At 33.7% G+C, this 17,261-nt stretch overlaps 1 protein-coding gene across 3 annotated transcripts; it reads right to left on the reverse strand.

Moving 5' to 3' along the window:
* Positions 1–1,847: 1,847 nt before the first annotated feature.
* On the reverse strand, positions 1,848–16,898 carry ThrRS (threonine--tRNA ligase). 3 transcript variants are annotated; one of them, XM_088242867.1, is made up of 14 exons: positions 16,772–16,898; positions 15,290–15,531; positions 12,337–12,508; positions 11,774–11,851; positions 11,099–11,356; positions 10,108–10,254; positions 9,441–9,635; positions 8,501–8,571; positions 7,052–7,229; positions 5,790–5,912; positions 4,602–4,780; positions 3,253–3,427; positions 3,032–3,146; positions 1,848–2,064 (listed from the first exon to the last, which is right to left on the reverse strand). In XM_088242867.1, exons 1-14 carry the CDS (start codon positions 16,820–16,822, stop codon positions 1,916–1,918), a joined length of 2,133 nt encoding a protein of 710 aa, XP_088098993.1. In that variant the 5' UTR covers positions 16,823–16,898; the 3' UTR covers positions 1,848–1,915. The 3 variants fall into 3 exon arrangements, with proteins under 3 accessions (XP_088098993.1, XP_088098987.1, XP_088099002.1); XM_088242861.1 differs by having other exon boundaries at positions 16,674–16,898; XM_088242876.1 differs by lacking the exon at positions 16,772–16,898 and adding an exon at positions 16,280–16,669.
* Between the last annotated feature and the right edge of the window lie 363 nt (positions 16,899–17,261).

The following is a 17,261-nucleotide window of genomic DNA, read 5'->3' on the forward strand; positions in this document are numbered from 1 at the left end:
TTAAAAATGTATGGAAAAAAATAGAATAATTACATAAAAAAAAAAATTTCCGTCAGAAAAATTCATATTGTAAAAATTGGCATAATTGGTATTTTTACCTATTTTCAACGATTTCATTAAAAAGATTTAAATATTTTTGTATTTTTTCAAATAACATTTCTGTATTTTTTTTGTTTATTTTAAGAACGAGTTTAAATAAATTATATGTAAATACTCAAATTTAACACGAAAATAAAATTTAGAATTTGCATGAAATACATACATATATGGTATTACATTTTGGTTGAAAATTTATTTTTGGTTTTTGTCTTTACCACTTAAGATCGCTGAAATTTCAGTGATTTTAAATTTCAACCGTCTTCTTTTCACATTATGTTAATAACTTTTATTATTTCTATTGCTTCATTTTAAAACTTTCTGCATCATAATTTATTGATATAAAGACTTTATTATTCATAAACGCGTCACAATTTAGTAACATGTCAATAAGGCGTTTTTGTTCAAAAGAAAACCCTAAAGGAAAACACTTAAACAAAAAGGTCAATTACACTGCACCTGCTTTGAATTTAGTTTAAGACAATAATTTACCCTTCATTAGTTGTTTACCTGCTTCTATTCTTTAATTCATTGATTATGTAAAACAAGTTTGCGCACTCGCGTGGTACATGCAGTGGCGTGCAGACGTTTTTAGTTTGATATAATTTTGGCTTTTTTGACACATCACATTCATTAATTTAGATTTTTAACAACGTAAAACCGGTGGAAAATGTAAAAAAAACATTAATTAGAGAAATTATTTGTATGATAATGTATGAAGAAAAAATGGGACCTGAACATTATGGTGTAAAAGATGGAAAAATGCAAATTTGAGAAATGTAAAACCTCAGTTTTACTGTATTTATAAAAAATATACACTTTTATAATAAAATTCCCCAGAATGTTTTGATCCTGACAGTATACTAAAATTTTGGGGCCATTTTCTAAATGTCATGAAAAACTGAGCTGGAAAAATGAGAATCACATCATCACACAGAAAGTTGCATTTACGCGGGGGGTTGAACCTCAGACCTCTCATCCATTAGTCAGCGATGCTACCACGGTACCACAACCCGGTACAATAGGTATTGTGATTAAAATATAAAAATGCTTAAATTTTATAGATTTTCATGGCCGTTTAGATGCCCATGAGTTTTTCCTTTTCATCCTGCCGACAAGCCAGTTTCGCGGTTTAGTAGATTTCATTACTTTTCCTTTTATATTTTCTGTTCATGTTTACCTCCTTAAATCCAACATACACTCTGTTGGACGCTGTAATGCGATCCGAAATGTCAGAAAAGAGTACGAACGACACACGGCATAATAACCCGGAAAAACTCATTGAGCAGTAATAATGGTGTTCATACAGTCTATTCCAACCACCAGAAGAAGGAAAATATTTTAAATATAAGAATAATTGTAGAAATAACAACCAAAGATAATACTTATGGTCAAATTATATTGTATTTATGCGTAAACTATATTTTTATTAATGCTTAATTTTTAGAGCCATTTAGTGCTAATAAAAACTAACGGATGGCAGTTTAAAAAATCCTTTACGTGTTGTCAAAATACTAAGGTGGAATTCTCAAAATTTTACTTGGAAGAGATCACAATATTGAAATGTAATTTGGGTGCCCCGTACTGTATATATTTAGTAATATTAGTCCGCAAAGGTGTCATCAATTTTTTTTATTATTATTTAATATTCTGCTTTCAAAGTTGTTTTTTCAGTCCTCTGTAAGACTGACCTTCCAAATGAACAAGATACATTATAATTTTAATATCGAATAAATAAATCTTGCGGTGTGTAGAGTTATAAAAAGTTTTATTATCCGTAAATAAATAAGCGATCTTTGACAATAATGCGGGAGATAAATTACGCTAAGGTGTCCTCGGCAAGGGAGCGGGTAGAGGCCAGATTACTAAAGCGATCCAATAGTTCCTGTAGAGTCATCTCTCCGTGGACAATATTGTCTCGCGTTCGTACGTTCACAGTACCTGCAGCCTTCTCCTTTTCACCCAATACTAAAAAAAAACACAGCTTTAGAAATTAAATTTTGGTCCATTTAACATTAAAAAAAATTTCTTTGTGATTATTGGTGTTCACATATAATTGGTGAAATATGTTTAATGTTATTATTGTTTATTTTATGAATTATTTATAAATTGTGATATTTTTTACTGTTTGTGAACTGAAAATAAATAAATAAATATGTATTAACAACAGCAAAAAACCATAGTGCCGTTTCGCCCTAGGGGTAGGCAGAGAGGATAGAACACCTTATCACTCTGTCTTTGCATACATACCTCGCTTCCTCTGCATCTTCTCATGCACGCACGCCGGTTATTAAATATGTATAAAAAATGAAAATATATCGGTTTAGATTGACAGGATATACCGGCTATAGCCGTCAAAATCGTCTTTCATTTAGGAAATGATAGCTATTTATGGCATTCAGTCCAAAAGACATACATAATTATATGTGAAGTAATTATAAGGCAGGAGGAGATATTGTGTCCCTGCAAAAAACAGTCAGCAACAAAAGTGTCCCGGTATGTTAGTCAAATAAGATTTACTTCAAACCATCAACTACAGTCCAATCGGGAGTTAAATATTCCAAAGAAGAAGTAAGTTATGATATGTGTCCATATGAGTGGATCCTATGAGAAGTGTCTGCAAACCCATTAAATAAAGCCAATTCACTGCATAGTAGTTTTAATTCAACAATATTTTGAATATGTCCAAATGCTTGCAGACATGAATTTCGTCCCTACGGATTATAATTGAAATTTATCGTAACAGATAGGGGAAACCAGCCAATGATAGGTTATAAACTCTGTAAATGCCTACACTTCCATATTTAGTTCTCAAAAGAGTTTTCCCTCCCTGTTGCAATAAATAACAACTAAGTTTGAAATTCTTTTGTTTGTACATACATAATAAAAAACCACAACATTTGTATTACAAACGATGAATTAACAAAAGTTTTACCTAAAATAAAGTTGAAATAGGCCAGTTGTGCATTCCTGACTTTCTTGTTGAGGGTGTCTCCAGCATCAGTATCTGCTTCAGCCATGAAACCGGCCGCTACCAATTTGTCTCTTACCTAGAAATATAAATTGAACAATCAATAGATTAAAATAAAATTACGTTGTCTTTTATGAATTATAAATTCCACGCTATATTTTGGCCTGTAATGTAGTTTAGCGTACCTCTAGTGCATACTGATCGCAGGAGGAGAGAACTGGAATGACACAAGCCTGACGAGGAGAGAGCCAGAACGGCCAACGCCCGGCGTACTGCTCCGTCAGGACGGCCACCATCCGCTCCACGGAGCCGAGGACGGCGCGGTGGATCATCACGGGACGAACTCTTTCTCCATTTTCACTGAAAAAAACATCAACAATAATTTCTTTATAAGCTCAATAAAGAAAAAGAGTTTAACAATATAAGAGGGTTAAAAGCATAAACACCACTGTTTATGGGATGACCATCAAAACCAGTAGTGAGAAAACTTCCTTCCAAGTTCAATGTGCAACTTGTGCGTGGTATAACAAGTAGCGAAAAGATTTCAGGTTTAATGTGTACATTGAAATTAAAATAAATAATCTTTTTGTCACTGTTTTTATTGGTATTCCCAAAAGTGGCATTTTTGTTTTTAACCCCTTCATATATTGTATTGGTGTAACATAAGTTATGTCTGTTTTTTTTCCAAATGAAAACAAGAGGGCACAATAAAAGATTAAAACAAATTAGTAAATAACGTATTCCATTATTTTGTCTATTTGTTTATTTTTTGAGTGATACCGTGTGTGTTGGATTTGCTTGACGTTTCGGCTACCACTGCAAGAGCCATCTTTAGGGTAAACTGAGTGAAGATGGCTCCTGCAATGGTAGCCGAAACGTCGGAACAAATCCAACACACACGGTATCACCCAAAAAAGAAACAAATTAATAACAGTGACCGTGAAAACTTTCGTTCCTATCCATTATTTTACAACAAATTAGTCGATGATTTATAGCATCTTCATCGTACTCAATATCGCAAGCAGCTTTATTCCCTCAATTGAATGTGAACAGAAGGTGTCGAAAATGCTCACTTTCGTCTACTTGACATTCTGTTTTGAAGGTTTGTAATCGAATAAAATAATATAGGTAACTTAAAGGCAAACAAAATTTCTTGTAGAGCAGAATTTTTTTTATCGAATGACGCATAACCTTTACCATTTTGTTTTAATTTTGGTACTCATTTTAAATTTGTAAAAAAACAGACAAAACTTACGTTAACATCTAATACAATTTGTGTAAGCCTGATATTTTCCATGAAATATGTAATATTTTTTGACTGTTAAACTGTAAATATGTTAGTTTTACAAACAAAATAAAATAAAATCAGAAAATTCAAAGCTGCTTCGGTCTACGCTTCCGCCTTCAGGTGAAATGATTTGGTGTGCGTCATGAATCTATGGATGATACATCCACAAAAATGTTTGTTTTATTATTTAATTATTAATGCATTATATTATTAGCGCATCAGGTATATCACACCTATAATACTTACTTGATATAATTCAGGTTGAACCTGATAGGGAGTTGAAAATCTAACTGTATGGTGGCGCACTGGTGAGCTCGGCGCAGCGCATCTGACAGGGTGATGTCAATTTTGGGGCCGTAAAAAGCTCCATCACCCTCCTTGATGGACCACGTCTCCCCAAAGTTCTCTAGAGACTCAGCCAAAGCCTACAAAGTAAAATAGAAAAAATAAACATATGAATACAACTTATTTTCCATTTTCTAATACGGTTATTTACGAATAACAGAAAATAGACCCAAAATTAAAATATATTTTGACAATCTATCACACACCTGTGGTCCGCTGTGTCCTCCATTATCCCTAACATATTTTTTATAGAATACTTTCTTGGGATGAGAGTAGTTGTATTTTATTTCAATACCTGTTGAATACCAATAAGTACCTGTATATATTACAAAGAAATGTATTTAGCATTGGTAAATGGACTGAATATGTCCGTAAATAAATAATAAATTATGGCCTAACACGGGCACAGCCTAAAAAGCCACAATATGTTGGTTGGTCCACAAATACGATCATTAATGCATGATGAAAAGTTTGAGAAACTAATGAATATGTTTGAAATTATATCTGTATCTTGGAAACCGATACCATGTTTGAATTCAGGAAAAAAAATACTACCAGAATTGCATTTTTTTCAGAGACAAAAAAGTTATTTTTTGCTGCCGTGTGTTATTATTTATTTAACACTTTATATACATATACAAATTATATATACATATAATGGCGGACATATTGCCCTAGAGCAGTATCTTCCTACCTACCCAAACTGCTCAGTTTGAGAAAATTACAAATACATGGACATATTCTATGTAATTATGTAGAATCTTATAATTTTATACAAAAAATTTAAACTAACTAAAAACTTACACTATACTATGAAGAGAGAAGAGAGGGGGTGGGAAGGAAAGAAGAAGGAGAAAGGAACAACTCAAACATTTCAATAGTGACATTTCAATTTTGATTAAATGTAAATAAAGAAGAGGTGTCTCTAACATTAGTCAGTAGATTATTTCACCATCGAGCAGCTACTACTGTGAAAGAGGAGGCAGGATCAGGATCAGTATTATTAAGTTATTATTTAATAAATTAAGGGAGACAGGATCAGTTTGTAGGGAGAGATCGGAGACGAGTTCAAGAGGATGAAGTACGCACCTTCTCAGCCTCGTTCCATACTTCCACCTCCCCTAGGTATTTTTCTGGTCTGGTGGAGAGACACAAACTGAATGTAAAACCGAATACTTGATACACATCCTTCAAGAAGGCGAGGGCACTAACCTATAATTATAATTTTTATTAAGTAACTTTAGAATAATAAATAATTAAACACCTTATTTTTTTAGACTGTTGGAGAAGAATATGTATACGGACAGTTGTCCGTCATGGTCAATTTAGACAGATGCAAAAATATTGTAATGAAAAAAATATATCAACACGGATACGTAAAACATTCTAAGTATTTTAAACTACCTTCCTCATTACACATTTTCAGGATATATTTAAGTATAATTATTTTGGGCTGTAAATTAATTTAGGTTTAATTAGATTCACATTATTGTGACAGGGAAAATACATGGCGAATTAACTTTAACCCATCCGTATCCGGTATGGCACGAGGAAGTCGCGATCTTCTATTTAATCTCAAGTTCCCAATCACCAGATGTTCCCACTTCCTCTAAGTAAGTGGAGAGATGGATAGCTTCCGTCTGTCCAAGATTATTTAATATAATTTATTTTTTCTCAATCTCACCACTATTTCATAACAAACTACTCTATTTTACAATCCAGCTTTCCTCCGTGATAATTTGGCTTGTATTTAAATATATAATTATTATATAAATAATAAACTCTGTGATTATTTGTTGCATATTGTTTTTTTGTAGTATTTAAAGACTCAATGACAGCTGACAACAATGAGCGATAGCTTGGGATATGTGCATAAAAATTGTGCGTACGATATGTGGATAATTTATTCTTAGCTCAAATATGAGAATATTTTTTCAATATTATCCAATTATTATGCGTAAATTTTGTAAAGTAGGGGCCCTAGAATAAGCATTTGTGGCTTATTTAGGACCCGCCACTGATAATGCATATATTTATGGCGGCCTCCGTGGTGTAATGGTCAAGACGCTTGACTCACATACGGAAGGTTCCGGGTTCGATTCTCGGTGAAAACACAAAAAAATAAATGTGATTTTTCTCAAGCCTGGGTGTTCTGTGATGTAATTCACCACTGTAATTGGGCCTCATCGCCTGTTGTGGTGCAAAAATAAATAAATAAAAAAATTTTCATAAAGACAACAATAAACTAGTGTATTACATGTAACATTTCAATCGTTGAATCTAGCAAAACTTCTTGTACTAATAAAAAACAGTTTTTTAAAATATGTACATTGTATCCAGTCTATACTTACAATTTCCTGCTTAATCTGCGAGTGCGTGCAGAAGATGTGCGCGTCGTCCTGCTGGAAGCGGCGTACGCGGGTGAGCCCAGTGAGGGCCCCGGATAGCTCATTGCGGTGAAGCACACCCCAGTCCGCTAGCCGCAGGGGCAACTCGCGCCATGAGCGGACTCTCCATTCAAACATGAGACTACAAACATTTGATCAATGGGAGACTTGGGTGTTTTATTTTAATACTTCAAAATCTATAACTTAACTAATGTCAGTAGATATATATTAGTATATTTATTTTATATACGCCCAGTGGGCATTTACAAGGACAATACACATTATATGATAGAAAAACAGACATAATATAATGGACTAGAACCACTTTTTACACAGGGGATATTGTCGCCTTTCAGGCAAGTCACTAACCTAAGCAACACCATTCTAAAAATTGCAATTCAAAAGTTTGGAAAACAAGAAAAAAAACTGATTTTCGTGTTTTGGAGGTTTTATGTGTACAACACAATTCCTTCATGTCTTTTAATAAATTCCATTAGTAACCTTTTCTTTCAGATACATTTTAATATGTCTGGAAGGTTTTTGATGTGGCATGGTGGCTAAAATTTGGTTTAGGACTTTTGCTTGTTTATAATCTAGACAATGCAACCCAAAATAGTTAGTGAAAGGAAGGAAATATTACATATAAATATTTTTGTGTTCAAAAATTGTTTTATTTAAGCAAATATTTTTTAACATGTTTATTGTTTTATATTTTGTTATACAAATACCTAAACACAAACAAAATGTTGTTTTTGGAAAGAAAACTGTTGTACTTATAAATATAAATCCGCCTAAACTGTTGAATTACATCTGCCTTTAGTGATTTATATTAAACTTGTTAAGATTTTATTGAAAGTCAATAACAAATAGTGTTGATTTACGAAACTTTTTTCTAAGTAACCTTGGTGACTTTTGTAATTTTACACTTTGAATGGCATATTCAACTTTAAACTGACCTTTTATGGTTAGTGACTTTTCGACGATATGTTACACACAGTACCTCGTAAAAAATAAACAACAGTGTATAAAAAAGTATACTAAAAAAGACAATGCTGGATAGGTTTCCTCATATAAAAGTTCATTTGCGTTAGAAGAGAGGGAACAAAATTGGACTTAAGACGGAGAGAGGTAGTTACAGTTAAATTTGATTCAGTGATCACATGAAAAGACTAGAATATTTGTTGGCAGACCTAAGAATTCTTATTTTTAACATTCTCAGTGAAATTTTGTACTGGTGACGTCATCAGTCCTCCACGTCAGGATACTTTCAATGTAATCGGGTCGTGGTCTTGTAGTGGTGTCATGGACTTTGATCAAAAATATGTTTATAAGTTTTGGGACTAAATAAGGTCTAAATTAATTCATGTTTAGTACATATACATAGATAGACATAGAGGCAAATAAAATAATTACCAGTGTCCCGGACAGTTCATAGGTTTCAAAGCGTATGTTTCCTTTTCTACATCAAACGAAAACATGTTTTCCTGAAACACAAAATAATAAATATTAGCAAGGGATAAAAATACATGTTAGTTAAATTTAGCAGTTTTGGTCATGTAGAACTGATGGATGACGAAAGAATGGTAAAACAGTATGGCGAGAATGAATGGTAGTAGAACGAAGATGAATGAATGGTAGAAGAACGAAGGTAGTAGAACGAAGATGATCAAGAAAGACGTGGCATGATTAGATAAACCAAAATCTCAAGTCTAGTCATGTCGAAAGCAAACAAAACCGAAGGGCATGTATGAATGTGGAAGGGGCTAGGAATGTATGTTAGGATAGACGTGTGTGGCGGTCCATCCTATCTTCCAGCACTATGGAGAAATAGCATGATGGTAGTAGTAAAATTTATCCCACATAACAAGACACTCTAGATATTTTTTTTTTATCTAATATATAAAATATTGTCATTTTTTCTAAATGTGCAAAATGTTTGTCTTAGTTCATAATAATACTGATAGTTTAAATCCTGCAGTGCAGTAAACTTCTGCATCCCCTTTTCCATTCTGTCCTCAGCAACTCTTTCTGCACATTAATGTGCCATTCATATCTCCTTTGATTTCATCAGAAAGTTGACATTGTTACAAGGGGTTGTATTAATGCAGTAAAAATTCCAAGCTATGTATTTCAGCCCGGGTGATCATTAAAATATACACAAATTTGAGGATTTATTTGCTCACCCGCCAAAATTAAAAAGCATTGAGTTTATTTTTGAATTACTAGTAATTATAAGTATGTCTCTATTTTTCTACTTAGATAGTCGGCATTTCACATAAAAGTTTGTCTTTTAGTTTGACAGATGGCTTTTGCCCTTTTTGGAGTGAATTCTTGTGTGAAAATAATGCCTCACCTCATAATGCGCCCAATGGCCACTGGTCTGCCAGAGTTTGACATTGTAGATGTTGGGAGTAACCACCTCCTGGAAGCCCCTCTTGCGGTACTGCTCCCGAATGAACTGCATTAGGGTGTTGTAGATATGTGCCCCCCGGGGGAGGAAGAAGCACGAGCCAGGAGACAACTCATTGAAGAAAAACAACTCTTGTTCCTAAGGAAACACAAAAAAATTCATAAAGATAAAATAAGAATGAGCCAATGGTCACTTATGGTTGTGAAACATGGTGCGTAAAGCTATGGTTTCTTAGGAAAGCTATGGCGTTATGTAGCGGCCATGATATGCAGTGATGCCGTGGGCGTTACAAGATGGCTATCTTAAATTATTGGCTTGGTCACTGAATTATCAGAACTATCACTGAAAAATGCCTAAAAAACAGCACAAGACCGTTGGAGGTGGAGGGAGACTGTTCACAGACGAGCCATGCCTAGAGTCGGGCATGATAACCATCTTCAGACATGAGACACGTATTGTAGAGAGAGTTTCTTTGCCTTGAGATACACTGCAATTGGTGTACTAATACACTATCCTAGGCTGGTATGTTAAGGGGGTAAGAAAGGACACACCTAACTTCAGTACAATCTTTTTTTAGTTTTTATCATAAATAATAATGATTTCAGCTCACTCTTCCAATCTTCCTGTGGTCTCTCTTAGCAGCTTCTTCCTGGATCTTCTCCCATTCCTTGAGCTGTTTGGAGTCAGGGAAGGATATGCCGTACACTCTCTGCAAAGACTCCGCATCAGCCTTTCCTTCCCAATATGTAGAAGAATTCTGGGAAAGAAAAAAATATATAATTTGCCTCAAATTAATAGCCAAACTAAAGATTTAAAAATCAGCCCTTTACTTAGATTATTATAATGTCTTTTGATCCAATATTCCTTTTATGGGAATTCGTAGTTTGGACCCCAGATACTTTACCAAAATGTAAAGCTTTTGTAAAATTAACACCTTGACAAGGAACAGTTGTGTTCCAAAATGGGTCAAAATTCTTCAGTAGATGGACATAAGAGTATAGCTGCAAAAGTGAAACTTTTCAGGAGAGCAAAAAAACATTATTATGAACCCAATTATTTAGCTACTGAACTCATATTTTGCAAAATGGGTTATTATTTAAAGATCATTTCGCCTGTGTAACAACATTTGTGTAATTTTTACAAATGAGTTGATAAATATCAAACGCCATTATGTCCACAACAATCCACCACAATGTCCATGCAAACCTACTAGCTTCTGAATTGAAACAGAGTTTTTTGACAGTGTTTTCATTGCAATAAAGAGGACGTGTTTTAATTAAACAGTACTGAAATGATCATATTTTTTTCTACTACATTTTGTGGAACAAATCTCAAAAAAAAAATTGGGTGGACATACTGGCGTTTGATATTTATCAACTCAAACAACAGAAATATTCCAGATATATACTACTTGAACCATTAAAGATGGGACAGAAATGAGTCTACTTATACTACAAGAACTAACTTATACTATACCACTCAATGAATTACAGAAATGAGTCTACTTATAATACTGAGACCATCTTCTACTATTTGTGTCTGTATTTTGTTTTAAATTACAGCCTGCAAACTGAGAAATAAAATAAAATAGTAAGCTCTACCTTGGTGACTTTAAGAGCTTTGATGTTCCCCGTGTGGCGGACGTGCGGTCCTCGGCAGAGGTCGATGAGCGGCCCACAGCGGTAAATGGTGGTGCTAGGGGCGTCCACCTTCTCCTGCAGGATGCGCACCTTGAAGGGGTTGTAGGAGAACATCTCTAGCAGCTGCTCCTTGCTAACTTCCAGTCGCTCAAAGGGCTGCTTCTCCTTCACGATACTTTTCATCAGGGTTTCCAGATACGGGAAATCTGAAGAAGATATCTGAAATTTTTTACATTATTATGATCTTCTCGAACCCGATCCAAAAGATTTGACAACCTCGTAGTCTAATGGTTAGCGCATTTGCTTACCATGCATGAGATCTCAGGTTTGATCTCAACAAGGTTGATAAAAAATATTTATTTAAGAAAATGATTTCACACTGCCATATTTCATAGTTCATGGACTGGCATATGGGGGAAATCACAATCGAAAGATACAGCAGGTATACCTTCATCATGACGGCTTCATCATACAGTTGAAGATAAATAACGATCATGAAGATACACTACCGACCCCGTATCTTATATTTATTGCCCTTACACAACCAGATTATAAGGCCACATAGCTTGGAAAAAATCAGAAGCATAGTAAAAGTAGATATAGATAAATATTATTAAATTATAATGGCAAACTCACCCCTTTTTCTGGGAGGAACATATCATAGTAGAAGCCGCCATCAATTGGAGGACCGTAGCACAAACACCCACCATAAACCTAACAAAAATAAATAACTTTGATTAACTTTCCGAGCTTTACAATAGGAGAAAACAAAACTAAAAATCAATATAATAACTATTTATTAAGGAATTCATGATATTATTTATCAAGCATTTCACTGATAAAAACATACATGATTTGGTATCAACATGTCACATAAAATTAATGTATCGGGTTTATATTATTTATTGACAAACTAAGCCTTAGTTACTTAGTCAATCAGCCAGTTACTCAAGCAATTAATCTGTTTATTTTAACTTGTAATAAATACACCTCAACGCACAACACCGTTTTCTCCTGTCAACCTCAAACTGGAAGAAGTTCCAGAAGTTGTAGAAGCTCCCATGCTTTCCACTAGCATAATTCCAACATGTACATAAAATACAAGATAATGGTAGTTTGTTAGCACAAGTGCCTTTTACAAATCGTTAATATAGTACATCATAAAATATTTACAGCACTGAATTTTTAATATTACTAACCCTCTCAAGAGCCTCTCCCAAGATGTGCGCCGTGGAGTGCCAAAACACCTGCTGAGCGTCCGCGTCACTGAAGTTCAGCAGCTCTAATTTACAGTCTCCCTCCAGCGGTCGCTCCAGGTCCCACAGTAGTCCGTCCACTCGTGCTATCACTGTGTTGCTGGCCAGACCTTGGCTGGAAATAGTACATAATGCTTCGAATTGTTTATTTCTGTTGTAATTAAGAAGTTTATTTTCCTACGTATTTATTTTTTAATTATCAAACCGTTTTTACTCCAAAAACAATACCTATTCTGTTCAATCAAAATAACTCTAATTATGGATCAGCTGATATCCAATATGCGGATATAACCCAAGCAATCGTAAAAAAATTCATTAAGGAACTTGACATAAATAAAGGTAGTGGACCAGACGGGATCCCTCCTATTTTTATTAAAGCGTGCTACCAAAATTTATCTCTCCCACTTTTTATATTATTTAAAAAGTCTCTCCAGGAATGTGTTTTTCCATCTCAATGGAAGAAAGCAAACATCACACCCATATTTAAATCTGGATCAAAAAATGACGCAAACAACTATAGGCCAATTTCAATACTATCGACATTCGCTAAATTATTTGAAAAAATTATTTATGAAAAATTATTCCATGCAGTAAAATCCTATATCTGTCCTCAACAACATGGCTTTTTCTCCGGACGCTCGACCGTTACAAACCTTACTTTATTTACAAATGATATTTTAAACACAATGGAAAGTGGTTTCCAAACTGATGCTATATATACTGACTACAGCAAAGCCTTTGACAAAGTTGACCATTCAGTCTTAACACGCAAACTTTTGGCTATAGGTATACATGGTGATCTTCTGCGCTGGCTGATATCATATATTAGTAATCGATGTCAATCGGTAGTAATTGGTGGGTATAAATCTGACTGGGCAGAAATCTCCTCTGGTGTTCCCCAGGGAAGTCTACTCGGTCCCCTATTATTTCTTATATATATAAATGACATTGATGTTTGCTTTCGTTATTCAAAATTTCTTCTTTATGCCGATGATATGAAAATATACGCTAAAGTTAAATCTCAAGAAGATTGCCTAATGATTCAAGACGATCTTAATCGTCTAACTGACTATTGTATTGAAAATAAACTGTTTTTGAATATAAATAAATGTGTCTGTATTACATTCACAAGGAGAAGAAAAATTCTTAATTTTGATTACAAACTAAACAATAATGTACTAATGAGAAAGCACGAAATTAAAGATCTTGGGATTGTTTTAGACTCAAAACTACTTTTTGAATCGCATATCAATAAAATTACCTCTAAAGCATTGAGCATGTTAGGCTTCATAATTCGAATGAGTAAACACTTTGATAATCCAAAGGCCCTTATTTCATTATATTATACATTTGTCAGAAGCCATTTGGAATACGCCTCTCAGATATGGAATCCCCAGTATGCCATATATATAAGTAGAATAGAAAATATTCAAAACAAATTTATAAAGTACCTTAAATACAAAACCGGTATTTCTTATGTATCTACTCTCACTGCCTCCACCTTCCATGGAATCATTTCTCTACAATACCGCAGAGTGTGTGCGGACCAACTACTGCTTTACAAAATTGTGACAGGAATGGTTGACTGTACAGAGCTGCTTGTTTTAATAACAATACATGTGCCAGCCAGGATTTGTAGACGGTACCACCTGTTTCATGTACCAACAAGTAAGACATCGTATGTTAAAAATGCTTTTTTTCGTAGGACTTTTTCAATGTACAATACAAAATTTAAAAATATAGATTATACAAACATCACTCTGTCAGATTTAAAATTTAAACTAAAAATGTATTATGTAACTTAGTAGACATTATAATAATAAATATGTACATCTCCCCCCCCCCCTCCTTATCCTCTCTTCAAGCATTTTTGTCCTTTTTTGTCCTTATCCCGCCCAATTTACAGTAACTTAATGTTCTTAAAATTAATTTGATTATTGAGTACTTGAAAATAACATTTTTATATGTATAAATTGTTTGTATTTATTTGATATGTAATATATATATTCTTTACTAACTTTGTATACTATGTGGAAATCTGTTATTGGTTCTGAGTTTATACACTATATCTGTTTGTTTACTAAAAATATGTATGTAGAACTGTTGATTTCCCTAATAAAATAAAAATAAAATAAAATATAACTAAGCCGAAACAATTATGAAAAAAATCTTTGATTTTGATGATCTTTGATTGAAAAATGATTTTTGAAAGATATTTAATATGTTTGCGGACACTTTTGTCTCAAAGGATCCACTCATACGAACACATATCATAAAAATTTGTTTTAGTGGTTAACTCAAAAATGTTGATTTTGAATTTACGTAGTAATTACCCCACGATATTATCAAGACAATTTAAATTTGTTGCAACAGAGAGGGAAAACCTTTTTGAGATGGGAATATGGGAGTCTAGGCATTAACAGGGCTTATGACACACTGTGTAACATTCACATTTCCTCAACTCTTCCATCTGTTGACTTTTGTGAAGTAAAAGAACTGAAACCTTTATCATGTGGATGAGATTCATCCGGCTGAACCAATTCACCTACTAGGCAACACCTGAAAACATTTTTTTATACTTCTTCTTTTACCAGGCAGTTAATTCAACAATGTTTTGAGTATGTCCAAATGCTTGCAGACTGGCTGGATTTTCTCCCTAAGGAGTTGTTCATATTTAAATTTGTTGCAACAGAGGGAAAACATTTTTGAGGTGGGAATACGGGAAAATCTCTATTGCAACAAATTTAAATATGAACAACTCCTTAGGGAGAAAATCTAGCCAGTCTGCAAGCATTTGGACATACTCAAAACATTGTTCAGTTATCGAGACAATATTGGCAAAACCTTAACATATCCTTACATGACATCAAATCAGAAAAGTGGTATCTTATGTTACCTAATGCCCTGAGCAATATCGTAAGGACAGGTTTTCCACGCCTTTCCATCCACGACCTTCCCATCCGGCAGGGTAACGGATATGGGTACATCAGGCTTGCTGGCCAGCTCCGCGATATACTCCGCCTTAAGCTTATCCCACAGAGTGAGCCTCTTCTGAATGTAGTCAGGGAGGGGATTCAACTCCTTCACAGCACCAGCGTCACCTTTGGCAGCATTTTTTTTGTCTTTTTTCAGCTTCGCCTGCAAACAAACTCAATTTTATAATGCATTTTAATTTATAAGATTTATTATTTGAAGCACTAACTTTGTGGCTTTTCATTTTAATTCAAATTGAAATAAAAACACTTTGTTTTTAAGCACTTAATTTTTATATTTATTTACAAATCAGTGAGCAAGTTTTTGTTTAAGATTACTTGTATTTAAACAGAGTTTTTTTTTTATCTATTTCAAAATCATACCTTTTTAGAAATATTGCAGTGTAAAACTACCTTATAAACTAATATTTCATGTACCCTCCCAGGAATCGAACCCAGGACCTCGAGCGTGGTAAGCGAATACGCCAACCATTTTTTAGTGATTTTTTACTTGAGTTGCATTGAGTTGAAAACACTCGTCCAGGATTCTAGTTCTATTTCACACACAGAACTCTTCCTATTCTTCAACTGCCTGGACACAGACAAAATAATATATATATTTTTTTTTTAAGTGTGGGTCATCAAAGAAAGTATTGTAATTTGTTATTTTCAGAACATTTTTTTTAGGGTAATTGAATGACACACACAGAACTGTATTCCTCATCCATCCGGACACATAATAGAACTAGAACTCTGGACATGATGGCTAAAAATTGTGTTTTACATAATGGTTAAACAGTCATAGATCAGCATGTAACAGTCGGCGATAATCGGCTTTTACCTGATTGTTTTAAAATTATTATTTTATTTTATATTTACTGAGAAAATAATTAAGCACGAAAAATATTTATTACCATAACCATTTTGAAATGCGCGATTTTAATTAATGTTTTTGTTTATCACTGGTGACGGATTCAGCCTGTAAAGAATGCCTTAAAGCTTAAGGTAACATATTTTACGCATTACATTTACAATACTTGGCAACGTAATTTACAATCGTAAAAAAAAAACGATAAACCACTAGTATCTGCATGCGTTGCTCAAATTGCGTCATACACCTGCTGCACGGAATATAGGTTATGCGGTGCGATGTCAAAACAAATTGTTTATACGGAGAATATATATATACACAAGTTACAGGGATCACACAGAGTTATTAAATTCCAATAACTACACACTAAGTTTTGATTAATCGTGAACAATATTAACAGCACGACCCAATGCGGTCGAAAATTATGTCTTACGAACCAAGGAAGCGAATCTCCTGTGAAAGGAATTGCGGATCGTACGGAGTGTGAATAACGTCAACATATTAATTGAGTACTAAAATAATATGAAATTCATGCCTTTTCATTTAAATTGATCTTTTCCATATTATCAACCACAATATCACCCATGCTTGCGTTTCAAAACCTCCGGAAACCACGGAAAATAATTAATCTACCTGACCGACTGTCTCACTTTTTGACATTTGACATATTTGAGAATACAATGACCAACTTAATAAAACCAAAAAATTGGAAATATCAATAAAGCAAAAAATCTAATACCTATATACCGAATACCTACATATAGGAATAGCAATATTTTATTTTATTTGTCGGAATACAAATATTTACAAAACAAGATTTGCTACTTGCCGCATTAACAGCATAATAAAGAATATCATTATTTATTTTTACAGACATCTCGCTAATCATTCCTTATTTACAAAAAAGTTTATCGGCCAATATTTTTTCTTTGATTATTATTTTGACAACAATTTTGTTATTGGCCAATCAAAATAAACATTTAAAAGCCAAATATATAATACTATTATATAAGCAATAATAACTG

Source organism: Micrasema longulum, unplaced genomic scaffold, assembly GCF_059751315.1.
Source record: "Micrasema longulum isolate JH-2025_06_02 unplaced genomic scaffold, ASM5975131v1 h1tg000020l, whole genome shotgun sequence".
In the NCBI taxonomy this organism is placed as follows: domain Eukaryota; kingdom Metazoa; phylum Arthropoda; class Insecta; order Trichoptera; family Brachycentridae; genus Micrasema; species Micrasema longulum.

What these genes read in the sequence shown, in the direction of transcription:
- ThrRS (XM_088242861.1), bottom strand. Translation starts at nt 16,736, where the DNA reads ATGTTGACGTTATTCACACTCCGTACGATCCGCAATTCCTTTCACAGG. An exon ending in GCCATTGGGCGCATTATGAG is followed by an intron (nt 8,572 to 9,440) that starts GTGAGGCATTAT and finishes TTTGTGTTTCAG; the next exon opens with GAAAACATGTTTTCGTTTGA. An exon ending in CTATTTCAACTTTATTTTAG is followed by an intron (nt 2,065 to 3,031) that starts GTAAAACTTTTG and finishes GTTTTTTTTTAG; the next exon opens with TATTGGGTGAAAAGGAGAAG.